General features: G+C 55.8%; 1 protein-coding gene across 1 annotated transcript in view; it reads left to right on the forward strand.

Moving 5' to 3' along the window:
• The window catches only part of MEGF6 (multiple EGF like domains 6), a 70,538-nt gene that overhangs the window by 54,668 nt on the left and 4,059 nt on the right, over positions 1–11,811 (forward strand). The window contains exons 15-29 of the mRNA XM_029962373.1: positions 817–945; positions 1,077–1,211; positions 1,522–1,656; positions 3,845–3,970; positions 4,881–5,012; positions 5,426–5,554; positions 5,927–6,058; positions 6,377–6,505; positions 7,084–7,212; positions 7,698–7,826; positions 8,106–8,234; positions 9,850–9,978; positions 10,245–10,373; positions 11,021–11,152; positions 11,471–11,599. Of these exons, the coding sequence (XP_029818233.1) occupies positions 817–945; positions 1,077–1,211; positions 1,522–1,656; positions 3,845–3,970; positions 4,881–5,012; positions 5,426–5,554; positions 5,927–6,058; positions 6,377–6,505; positions 7,084–7,212; positions 7,698–7,826; positions 8,106–8,234; positions 9,850–9,978; positions 10,245–10,373; positions 11,021–11,152; positions 11,471–11,599 (1,953 nt within the window). The remainder of the gene's footprint in view (positions 1–816; positions 946–1,076; positions 1,212–1,521; positions 1,657–3,844; positions 3,971–4,880; positions 5,013–5,425; positions 5,555–5,926; positions 6,059–6,376; positions 6,506–7,083; positions 7,213–7,697; positions 7,827–8,105; positions 8,235–9,849; positions 9,979–10,244; positions 10,374–11,020; positions 11,153–11,470; positions 11,600–11,811) is intronic.

Consider the following 11,811-nt stretch of genomic DNA (forward strand, 5'->3'; position numbering starts at 1 on the left):
GCTGGTGGGGTTTGTTTCTCGCTCCCAAAGGGTTAAAATCTGGGGGACATAATCTAAAAACCCAGAAAGAGGGAGGCAATCAGAGATGCAGACAAAAGGACTTCAGTCACATGTTGGAAGCATATGGGAACTATTACTGAAGGAGAGGGAAGCAGAATGTAAATGAACACGAGGTACCCCGACCTTTCCTTTCTGAAGGAAGGGGGTGATTGAGGGGGACAGAGAGAAAACAGGAAGGTAAAATTAAAATAAACGATGCAGAATTGCTCTGTTGTCCCAGGGTGGCATTTCCTCTGCTCTTCTGTTTGTAGGGAGAAGGCACATGCTGCTGGGCAGCTGCTGGCCAGAGTCTTCTGCTGACACAGCCTGTCTGCCATGTGCTTCCAATATCCAGATCTTTTGCATAACAGAGAAAAAATAATAATTTTATTCCCTTAATAGTGCAAATATCACTGTGGCTTATCAATAGGAGCAGCCTCATGGGTTACTTTCTCACACAGAAAAGCCTTGACCCCTCTGAGCCCTGTGGGTGGGTTATTTCTGGCCCAGCAGCACAGTAACTGGTGAGTGCAGAGCTGATGGGTGCCCTGGAAGCAATGTAGGGACTGGCAGCAAGTGGCATCCCCTGTGACACTGCACAGGGCCAGCTGATTTTGAGCAGATACAGGGAATCTGGTGGTCTCACCCTGCCTGCATCCCTTGCCCTGGTGCATCTCTGGCCTCACACAGCTCTGGTTCTGGTGTGTTTTTCTACTGGAAGCCAAATGTCCATCTGAAACTGGCTCATCTTCCCAGGAAATCTCTCTCTATTACTAGGGTGCCCTAAAGGATTTTTTGGGAAACAATGCAGGAAAAAGTGCAACTGTGCCAACCGGGGCCGCTGCCACCGGATTTACGGAGCCTGCCTGTGCGATCCGGGCTTGTACGGCCGGTACTGCCACTTGGGTATGCCTGTCCTCATCCTCGCTGTCCTGGGATCCCAGCCTTCCTGGGCACTGTCCCTGGGAAGGGCTGGTCCTGGGAGATGGTTTCTGTGCCTTGCCCTGGGTCTCTGACCGGCTTTTCCCTCCCTCCAGCCTGCCCCAAGTGGGCGTTCGGCGCGGGCTGCTCGGAGGAGTGTCGGTGTGTGCAGCCCCACACGCGGGACTGCGACAGGAGGGACGGCTCCTGCCACTGCAAGCCCGGCTATCATGGCGAGCGCTGTGAGGCCAGTGAGTGCCCCGGGGTGTTCCTGGAGCATCCCCCTTCCTCCTCCCACAGCCTCTTTCTCCCGCATTTATTTTTTTGGGGGAAAAGCTCTGCTTGCTTTCCGCCCTCCCGGGCTGTCTCACCTCTCGTTCCCTTGGGAGCACACCTTGCTCACACTTGGTCACGTTCAGCTGTCACCAGGACCTGTGTGGGGTGGGGACACCTGTAACTGCTGGTGGTGGAGCTCAGGAGGGTGCTCAGCAACTGGGGCTGCAGCTCTGCCGGGGCAAGGAGTAATTCCAGACCTTTCTCTTGAACTGTGGCTGCTCGCAGGCTGTGACCCTGGCTACTATGGGGATGGCTGCAAGAAGAAGTGTGGCTGCTCCCCAGGAGTGTCCTGTGACCCTGTCACTGGAGAGTGCCAGAAGGAGTGTCCCCCAGGGTACCACGGGGAGAACTGTGACCAAGGTAAGGCAGGGCCATGCAGGGCAGCTCTGCACGTGCTGCAAACTCACCGTTCTCGCTCATGTTTTTCTTCACAAAACAACTCAAAGGCACTTCCAGAATCCCCTGAGAGCCCCAGTCCACAGCAGATGATCTGGTGAGTGGCAGGTTGAGGCTTTAGAGGCCATGGGAGCTGCCATCTGCAGGTGTCTGGGAGATGCTGCTGTCTCCTTAAAGCAGGGGGGAAGGATTCCTCATGCAAAATGACCCTGATTCAGAAAAGGAGAACAGGGTCTCACTTCATCCTGCTGCTTGGACATCTCTGTGTTGGTAGATGAAGGTGATAGGGATCTGATTATCTTTCCCTGCTCTTGATGTCTTTTCCCTTCCAGACAATCTGTGCTCAGCACAACTCTATCACATTTTCTGCTTCGTTCTCTGTTACATGTTGAAACTCTGATCTGCAAGTGCAAAAGAGGATTTTACATTTAATTAACATTAGGATTTAAACTTCTGCCTCTGTATGAACCTGCCAGAGCAGTTTTGTGCTCTTCACATGCAGGGCCACTTGACAGGATGGTGACTGAACTGCCCAGCTCTGTGTGTGTCTGACAGTGTCCAACACTCAGGCTCTGAGGGTGCAGATTTCAAGATCCTGGGGATGGTTGGGGTGGTTGGGGTTTTAGAGTGCTTGACTTTGTTCAGACAAAGGTGCTTTGAGTGAACCTAAAGGCAGTGAGTCATTGGCACGAGGTGATTACAAAACATGAACACAGTGCTTGGAAAAGAATGACTTCTGCCAACCACAGAGAGGAGCAGAGATTGAAAAATCAACCTCCTCCTTCTCTTGTGGGGCTGGATCCTCCTGAATCCACTTCAGCTGGTTGGGTCCCACAGAAAATGCAAAAAGTTGGACTCTTGAAGTCCACACTTGAAGACAGACTGCAGTAGAAGACACTGCATGGAGAGGCTGGCGGTGGCCAGAATCTGGATTTGGATTCAAGCATTTTGGGAGTTGCTGCACTAACTGCTGTTTAGCCAAACACTCCATCACCCCAGCCCAGAAATTAAAACTGTGAGCCTGCCAGCACAGGGTGATGGTGCAGAGCCCCATCTCTGACAGAACATGGGCTGTTGGTCAGAACGAGAGCTGCAGACAGTCACAAAAATCCCAATGCAAGTGCTACCAGAGCTCCATAGGAGGAGAGAAGGCAGCAGCTCCTGCAGGGCTGTGTCCCTGGCAGGGTCTGGCAGCCCTGAGCCCCCTGTGGTGGGACACTGTGGCCCCTGGAGCCCCCGGAGCCCCCGGAGCCCCCGGCGCCTTGGCGGGCTGGGCGCTCCCGCTTGGGATATTTTTAAAAAGAGTAAGAAAGGAGCTAAAGCCTGTAGGGGGGAGTCACAGGAAATAACACAAATATTTGTATAGAAATAGTAGGCTGTTGGCTGTTGTTGGGATCTGGAAATTATTAAAGGGTGAAGACAAACATCTGCCATCAATTAGCAAAGAGGAGGAATAACAAAACCTCCACTGTGTCACTGGAAGTCGAGGCGCTGGTGTGTGTTTCCTCCCCGGTTTGTGCCGGTGTGTTTGCCTCTGCTGAAGCCTTACAGAACACTGGCTTTGGTGAGAGTGGAGCTCTTGGGGGAGCCTCAGAGAGGATTGAAGGATCTTTGGGTCTGAGCCCCTCGGTCTGCACGTCACTACCTGGCTGCTAAATTGTGTCACGGGACACAAGAGGGAAGGAAAAGTACCTATTCCTCATGTGGATGAGGATGCTCCTTCTTCTTTCCTTTACATCAGTGTCCTGCTGCAAACCTGGCTGCTTCTTAAAATCCTGGTGCCCAGATCCTGTAGACATTCAGGTGGGGAGGTAAAAGCCCTCACAGGATCTTACAAAAGTCAGAGGTGGTTCAGTTTGGGGCTCCCCTCTCCATGTTCTGCACCCCAGCCCAGAGAGAACAGAGTGGCTTGGGAAATCATTATTTTGCAGAGTCCTGTCCACAGATTGGAGACCTCCAAGACTGTCAAGTCCAGCCTTTGACTGAGCACCACCATGCCCACTAAATCACGGGCACAGTCCTCCCTGGCAGCGTGGGAACCTCTCACAGCCAGGCTATTCCCTGCAGACTCCTTCGAGCTGTGGGGCCGGGTTGGTAAAAACCTCTGGGGTATCTTGGGGGGGCAGTTCTCACCCTACTGTTCTCCCTGCAGAGTGCCCCCAGGGGACGTTTGGGGCGGGCTGCAGGTGGCCCTGTGCCTGTGGAGGAGCTCCCTGTGACCCGAGCACGGGGCAGTGCCACTGCCCGCCCGGCTGGATGGGACACGACTGCGGCCAAGGTGAGCAGAGCGGACGTGCTGAGGGAGGGAGTCGGGTGTAGAGCTGATATTTTGCTTTTGCTAAAGTTAGTTTCAAAAATACGCAGTGCAATTAGAATAATCTTCATGGAAAATTAGAGAAAGTGCAGCTTTTGGTGGTAAGTTCTAAACAACAGCCTGGGCCAGCTCTGCTCCGCTGTCGAAGCTGAGGGAAGCACAATGAAAAGGATGAAGATATTTTCAGTTGTTGCAGTCCTTAACATAGGAGAGGAATCTCCCTTTACCAATGTGTGTTTTTAATTGCCTTCACCAGATTACTCCTTAGCTGCTGGAAAACTAGAGAATCCGAAATTAAAAGCTTTTTCATGATTGTACATTATTGCAGCAGCTGGAAGGCATTAGTCACATATAGATGTCCTACTCCGAAGGGTTTGGCTGAGCAGTAAAACCACACATGCACAGTACTTACCATACATTTCGAGCTGCCTTTTTTTCCAGGCCCTGGAGCAGCTTAGGAGCAGTTGGAGAAGGATTCTTGCCCTGGTTTTAGCAGTTCTTAGCCTTTTGCTCCTCCTGTGCAGCTCACAGCAGGTCTGGGAGCGCTGACGTGCTGTCCATGGTGTGACAGCAGCTGCAGGGACCCTGTGCCAGCAACACCATTTCCCAGAGAGAAGCCCTTGGAGCTCCCCACGAGTGGATGCAAATCCAAAATTGGCATGGAAGTCCTGGAGTGAGCTCAGAATAGCACTTACCAAGGGCTTGCACACTGTTCATGGAACAAGCAAAGCCACGCTGCGCTCGCTGGTAGCCACGTGTTGCTGAACAAAAGTCCATGTCTTGCGTGAAGGAGAAAGGAAACCCAGAAAACCCAGAAAACAGCCCCCACCTGGGCTCTGATCCTAATGCTCCCCTCTCTCTGCCCGTGCTCCAGCCTGCCCTGGGGGTCGCTGGGGGCCGGGCTGCCAGGAGATCTGCCCCAACTGCGCCAACGACGCCCGCTGTGACCCCGCCACAGGAGCCTGTGTGTGCCCGCCCGGCTACACTGGCCAGCGCTGCCAGGATGGTGAGTGTGGGCTGCAGCAGGTCCCTCAGCTGGGATGGCCATCTCCAGCTGCAATGAGGGCTATTTCGGTGGACCTGCTCCAGCGAGCAGAGCACCCAGCAATAGACTAGACACTGCCACGCTCAGCAGAGCAGGCTGAGCACTGGGCACATCTCTGTCACCTCATTCCTTGGAGCATGGGCCCCAAGGCTTCCCTTAAAGTCCCTCTAGTCCCATCTCCACAGGGGTTCTTTCTACGTCAGCAGAAAGGGAGGCAGATGAGTCCCCTGTCCTGTCCAGCCCAGAGCTGAGCACCCGTGCTCAGAGTGCCAGTGTCAGTGCCTGCGGCTCTGCCCGAGCACCACGGTGCCCTCAGGTCTGTCAGGATGGGGTTCCAGCAGCCATCTGCACTCAGTCCCTGTTTCCCTTGGCAGTGTGTCCTCCAGGCTGGTTCGGCTTCGACTGCCAGCTGAGCTGCAGCTGTGGGAACGAGGGACATTGTCATCCTGTGACGGGGATGTGCAGCTGCCCACCTGGCTGGATGGGGCACAACTGTCAGAGAGGTACAGCATCACTCCTGGACCACACTGACCTGCTGTGCCAATCTGTGTTGTCATTGCTCCATTCTCATCCTTGTGCTCTGCCTCTGCCAGGGAAATCTCTCTGAAATCCTTTCCTTTTCTCTGCTCTGTTCAGCTGGTACCTCTGGCCTTTGTGCAGGAGGCCGGTTTGCAGAGTGAATTCACATCAGATATGAGCCAACGTGGCACCCGCCCTCACTGTCCCCCTGGGCTCTCTGCCCAGGGACCTCCAGCTGTGTTTGTGCCCAAGGGAACGCTGTGAGGGACGGGAAGGCAGCGCTGTGCCCGCTCTGTGCTCTTGTGGAGGCTGAGCAGGTGGGGTACACCAGTGATGGGGTCCCTCCTGTGTTCCAGCCTGTGACGTGGGGCGCTGGGGCCCCGACTGTGCCCACGCCTGCAACTGCAGCAACAGCGACGGCAGCTGCAGCGCCGAGACCGGGCAGTGCCTCTGCGACGCCGGGTACACGGGCGGCCACTGCGAGCACAGTGAGTGCTGCCCCTGTGCCCTCACACCCAGCCAGCTGCTGCAGATGTGCTCCAGGGACAGGCATGGGTCTGCTCCAGTCCCCATGCCCGGGCTGTGATGCCCTCCCAGTCCTGATGCCAGACTGGGTTCGTCCCAAGGGTGGTGGGGTGATGTGGGTACATATCTGTAAGGGGCAGGGTGGAACCCACCGGTTGTTATAAAAAAGCAGCTGCCAGATACTCTTACTCCGTTCAGAACCTGGTCCCCTGCCATAGCATAGCTTCCCTGGGACCCTGGAAAGGACAGGCTCCTCAGTCTCATTTCCTTCTGCTTTCCAGAGTGCCCAGAAGGATGGTTTGGGCTGAGCTGTCGGCACCAGTGTCAGTGTGAGAACGGGGCAGCCTGTGACCATGTCAGCGGGGCCTGCACTTGCAGCCCAGGCTGGAGAGGAACGTTCTGTGAGCACGGTGAGTACCTGCACCTGGAGACCATGACCCACACCTCCATCCCACAGGGTTTGTGCTCCCTGTCTGACTTTACTATCCTGTTACAGCAAAGGGAATCCCTCAGGATGGTCATGGGGTGAACCACATGTCCTCAAGCTGCTGTCTCTGCTTTTAAATCTAGAGGGAAAATGGCTAGGGAAAAAAAAAAAGATTAACAAAATGAAAAAAGGAGGGAATGCAGTGGATGCACAGCTGCCCTGGTCCCTGTGTATACATGTTGCACACAGGATCTTAGAACAGCCTCTTGGAAGGGTCCCTGGTGCAGGGATCCCACCACCAGCCTGTGCAGTCTCTTGGTGGTCAGGAACCTCATGGCATTTGCCTCCTGATCCACCACAGCTCAGTCCTGTACCTGGAATGTCCAGAGTGGATATAGATCTAATATCTGCTGCCCTGCCAGGAGGGAGCCCTTCACAGTGGCCATCACACCAGTGCAGCCTTATATCAGCCAAAAAGGCCGCCAAGAAGCACCTTTTCTGCGGGGAGGTTTCCAGCTCTGTATAGTTGTTTTGTGAGGATTTCTCCTTTGTTTTCCACAGCCTGTCCCGATGGATTTTACGGACTGGAGTGTCGGCAGACCTGTGACTGCCTGAACGGTGCCCACTGTGACCCTGTGACGGGCCAGTGCCAGTGTCCCCCCGGCTGGACCGGCCCCCGCTGTGGCCAGGGTGGGTGTCTGCGGCCAGGCACCCCCTCTGTGCTGGGGTGGGATGGAGAGAGGCAGAGCTGCCCTCCACGGGCACTCTGGAGCCAGTGCTGTGTCTTTGCTGCCAGGTCATAGGAACCAGAGGTTTGGGTGACCGTTCCCCATCTGTGATTTTCTCTGGGTGGAGTTCAGTTCTGCATGGCAGGAGTATTTGGATTCAGACTGGGAGGCTCTGGCTGAGCACACTGTGGCTGGATGCAATGAGGGTTTGGGCATTCAGCAAAACTACTTCTAAATAGATTAAAAGGATGTAACTGATGATAACAGTGTCAGGGTGTCATCGCCTGTAGGACACATTATTTCTTCTTAGCACCATAAGACCACCTCACACAGCAGCCGAGCACCAGCGCTGGGTCCTCTCCCAGCCCCTGGGATGGTTGGCAGGAGCTTGGCTGCTGTAATTCCCACCTGCTGCCTCACAGTCCTGCCTGCTCTGCTTCCCCTCAGCGTGCCAGGAGAACAGGTACGGCCAGAACTGCAGCCAGACCTGCCACTGCTTCAACAATGCCACCTGCAGCCACGTCAGCGGCCGCTGCCTCTGCGCTGCCGGCTGGACGGGACCCACGTGCCAGCAAGGTAATGCTTCCCAACCCAGTCTCTTCCCCTGCCAGCCTAGGGATGCCATTCCCTGGGGCGGGTGGGGTGCCATTCCTGGGGTGGAATGCCACTGCCTCTTACCAAATGTCATCCTGTGGGCAGCTGAGCAGCCTCAGGGGGTCGTGGGCTCCTCTCACTGCAGCAATAACGGTGTTGGTTTGTACCAGGCTGTCCACCCATGGCTCTGGTGGCTGCTGCAGTGTTGTGCCTGCCTTGAGCTGTACCCTGACTGGCACATTTGTCCTCCTTTTCCCTCAGCCTGCCCGGCGGGTTCCTTTGGGAAGAACTGCCTCCAGCGCTGCCTCTGCCAGAACGGTGGCACGTGTGACCCGGCCACGGGGGTCTGTGCTTGCCCCGCGGGCTGGACTGGGCTGGCCTGTGAGCTGGGTGAGGAACAAACCAGGAGAAAAAGCGAACAAACGGCCGCGGGGCGAGAGAGAGCGTCTCCCTGGAACGTGGTTTTTTATGCATTCCGAGGGACCAGGGGTGGGGTGGCAGGGGCTTACGCGGTTGGCGCTCACATTGGCGTGTCGCATGCTCGGGTTGCTAGAGCGGTGGGAGCTGGGAACGTGGTAACAGCAAAGTGTCTCACCCTTGCCCCTGTGCAGCTGGGCCAGGCGCCAGCAAGGGGCCGACTGCCAGGCAAAGCGCTGCGATGCCACCCACAGGGGGGCTGTGGAACGCCAGGACGGGCATGCAGTACTGGCCTCATGCCAGCGCGGCTGGACGGGGCGGACAAGTTGGGCGAAGAGCTTGTAAGTGGGGCAACGGGCTAGGCCGTTGGCATCGAGAAACGGCTGTGTCAGCATCCAGTGCTGCACAGGGAGGGTCTGGGGACCAGGGAGGGCTTAAGCAAAGACATAAAATTCCGATTTCAGTACTGCAGAGAGCTGTCAGGTGCCCTGGTTTTGCCAGCTACTGTGCTTTCTCCTTCCATAGAATCACAGAGCAGTTGGGGTTGGAAAGGACCTTAAAGATCCTCCAGTTCCAACCCTGTCTAGTTCCTTTCCTCTGGAGGCTGTCCTGAAAGTGGTGGTGCACACACAGGGGCTGCGCAGCAGCTGGTGGGAGAGGGATGGGGTTCCCAAAGGCCCAGAGCCCCAGGCATCGGTTCCAAGTGGGGCTGAAGGCAGGACACAGCAATCCTCCGTGGTGAAACCTAAGTGCCAAGTGAGGATCTTCCTTTCTCCCATTTATTATAAGGGCAACAGAGGATCGTTTCCTTTCCACTCTTCCTTCTGTGTGTCCCTGTATCACACTGACCCTCAGGGCCTGGCTTTGGTCCCAAGTCCCAGTAGATCATTACATCAGTCCCTCGGTGGTTCCTGTGCCTGCTGTATCCCTAGAGGTGACACACACACCCTGGCAATCCCCTTCCAATGAGGAAGTGTTGAAAAGGCTCTTGGCCTTCAGAGCAGCAACAGGGACTTCATCACGTATCACCACACCAAGAAGATGCCCACAGGCTTCTTCCCTTTCAGGAGTCACGATATCTCTTGGCACATCCTTATATCTGGGTGTAAAGTTCGGTGCCAGCACTTGCCAGCTGAAGTCTGGCACAAGGGAGCTGCCACCAGCCACTCTCAGGTTTCTTGCTGGGAATGTTTTTCCCTTCAGGAGGCTGGAAACAGCTTGCCTGGCAGCTGAGGCTTGGCCACACAACTCACCTCACTGCATCCTGCCACATCCCAAGGCACAGTTTCCCCTCCCAGTGTCCCCACACCTACAACCCCCAGCAGCGAGGTCCCTCAGCACCAGGCAGTGATAAGCAGTTCTATAATTTCTTTCAATATAAATTAATGAAAAAACCCACCCCAAATGAAGAAATTATATTAATTTTTAAAAAACCCAAGCTAGAGTCCTGTCCTTGTCCAAGGCTGTATTTCAAGCTACCTGTGTGAGCACACAGTGAGGTGTGTGCCTACAGAAACTGCTGGCATAAAGCTCCCATGGCACATTTTTTGGGTGTAACTTGTCCTCTCTCCCATTTTCATCCCTGAAGCTTGTCCAGAGGGGAGGTTTGGGGCACGCTGTGAGGAGCTCTGTGACTGTGGGGACAGTGTCTCGTGCCACCACGCCACCGGCGCTTGTGACTGCCCCCGTGGCTGGAGAGGCCGGCGCTGTGAGAAGGGTGAGGAACATCTCTGGGCAGGGGGAACCCAGGGAAACTGAGGCTCCTACAGAGTCTGGGGGGGAGGGAAGCTTCATTTTTAATAAGAATTACAAATGGTGGCAAAACATTTTGAGGCTGTGGCACAAGGTGCTGCCAGGCTGGCTCGGCACTGTGGGCGAGCACTGGGGCAGGGGCTGCCCCTGGGGCTCTGATGCCTTTCAGGCATTAACCGTAACTTAAGACCCAGGCAGGAGGCTCACATCCCAATGTTTGTTTTCCCACAGCCTGCCTGCCAGGTTCCTTTGGGAAGAACTGTGCCAGCCGCTGCACCTGTCCCCTGGGAGTGCCCTGCCACCACGTCACCGGCCAGTGCGGCTGCCCCCCGGGACTGACCGGCTCTGGATGTGAAAAATGTACGGAGACGGCAGGGATCCTCTCACAGCTCTGCTGACAGGCTCTGGAGATGGCAGGGATCCTCTCACAGCTCTGCTGACAGGCTCTGGGAACGTGACGGGTCAAGCAATTCCTACAGAAAATACAGGGGGGGAAAAAGAGCGAGAGCTGTGCCAAGGAGCAACTCCCAGTCTGGCAGCTGGGTGCATGCCTGCGGAATGTTAGCGGGGCAGAGGGAGCCAAGTGGGAAATCAGAGCTGGGTATTTATCCAGAGGATTAGCAGTAAATCAGTATTAAAATGAGCTCCTGTGAGTATGAGCAAGTCTGGAAGAGACAGAGGCATGTGAGCACATTCCTTACCCAGAGGACAGGGCTGGATTTGCTGTGTCCGTGTGTGGAGTTTGCGGAAATGCGAGGGCAGGTAGGGCTGGCACAGAAAACAGCATCTAATACCTTTAAGTACTTGGTTTTCCTTTCAATCCAAGTCTTTCCTGGAGTCAGGGAAGCTTTTGCATGTGGGTCCCTTTGCTTTTTGGGTGGCAGAGAACTTTTGCTGTCATAAAAAGCTCCCTCAATCCTGGCTAAAAATAAAAAGAAAAAAAAGTAAAGCCTTGCACAGAGGGGTGGGATAGCTCCTGACCACCTTGGTGCCCCCTCTCCTAACAGCCTGCCTGCCTGGAACCTTCGGAGAGGGCTGTGCTCAGATCTGCCAGTGTTCTGGAGCCACCCAGGAATGTCACCCGGTCACCGGTGCCTGTGTCTGTGCCCCCGGCTTCCATGGCCCCTCCTGCCAGCTGGGTGAGTCCTGCTCCGGTCCCTCTGTGTCCCTTTTGCAGGTTGTCCCATCCCAAAGTCCTGGTGCTGTGAGTGATGTATGTGTGTGTGTGTGAGCTCCTGCAGCTCGTTGAGCCGTGGGTGCTTTGGAGCTGCTCTGTGTGACAGAGCGGATCAGAGCTCCAAGGACAGTGCCAGCCTGGCACAGACCCGCTCCCAGCAGAGCTCTCTGCCTGCTCTCTGGGGAAACAGCCATACCAACACACCTGTGGGTTTTCCCAGGATGTCTGGACCTCGAGCTGTACTTTTAGATGCAGAAGCTGCTGTTTCTTCTCCCCCCAGAGTGCTCCCCTGGGTGGTACGGCCGTGACTGTGAGAGGCTGTGCCAGTGCAAGAACGGGGCCCGGTGTGACCCTTCCACGGGGATGTGCCACTGCCCGCCCGGCTACCTTGGCGCCGACTGCGGCATCGGTGAGTGCCGGCTCAGCCGGAGGGGTGGGAGGCGTGGGAGCCTCCTCAGGGGGAGGGGAGCGCTGGGAGCTCTTCCACTTCCCACCTGCCAGCCCTGCTTTGGCCTGACCAAGGTTTTCCTCCTGCAGGATGTCCCGCTGGCCGCTATGGGCAGGACTGTGCGGGGCTGTGTTCCTGCGGGGCCGGCGCTCCCTGTCACCCCGTCACTGGGG

Source organism: Manacus vitellinus, unplaced genomic scaffold (assembly GCF_001715985.3).
Source record: "Manacus vitellinus isolate BGI_N305 unplaced genomic scaffold, ASM171598v3 scaffold_46_pilon, whole genome shotgun sequence".
NCBI classification, from domain to species: Eukaryota; Metazoa; Chordata; class Aves; order Passeriformes; family Pipridae; genus Manacus; species Manacus vitellinus.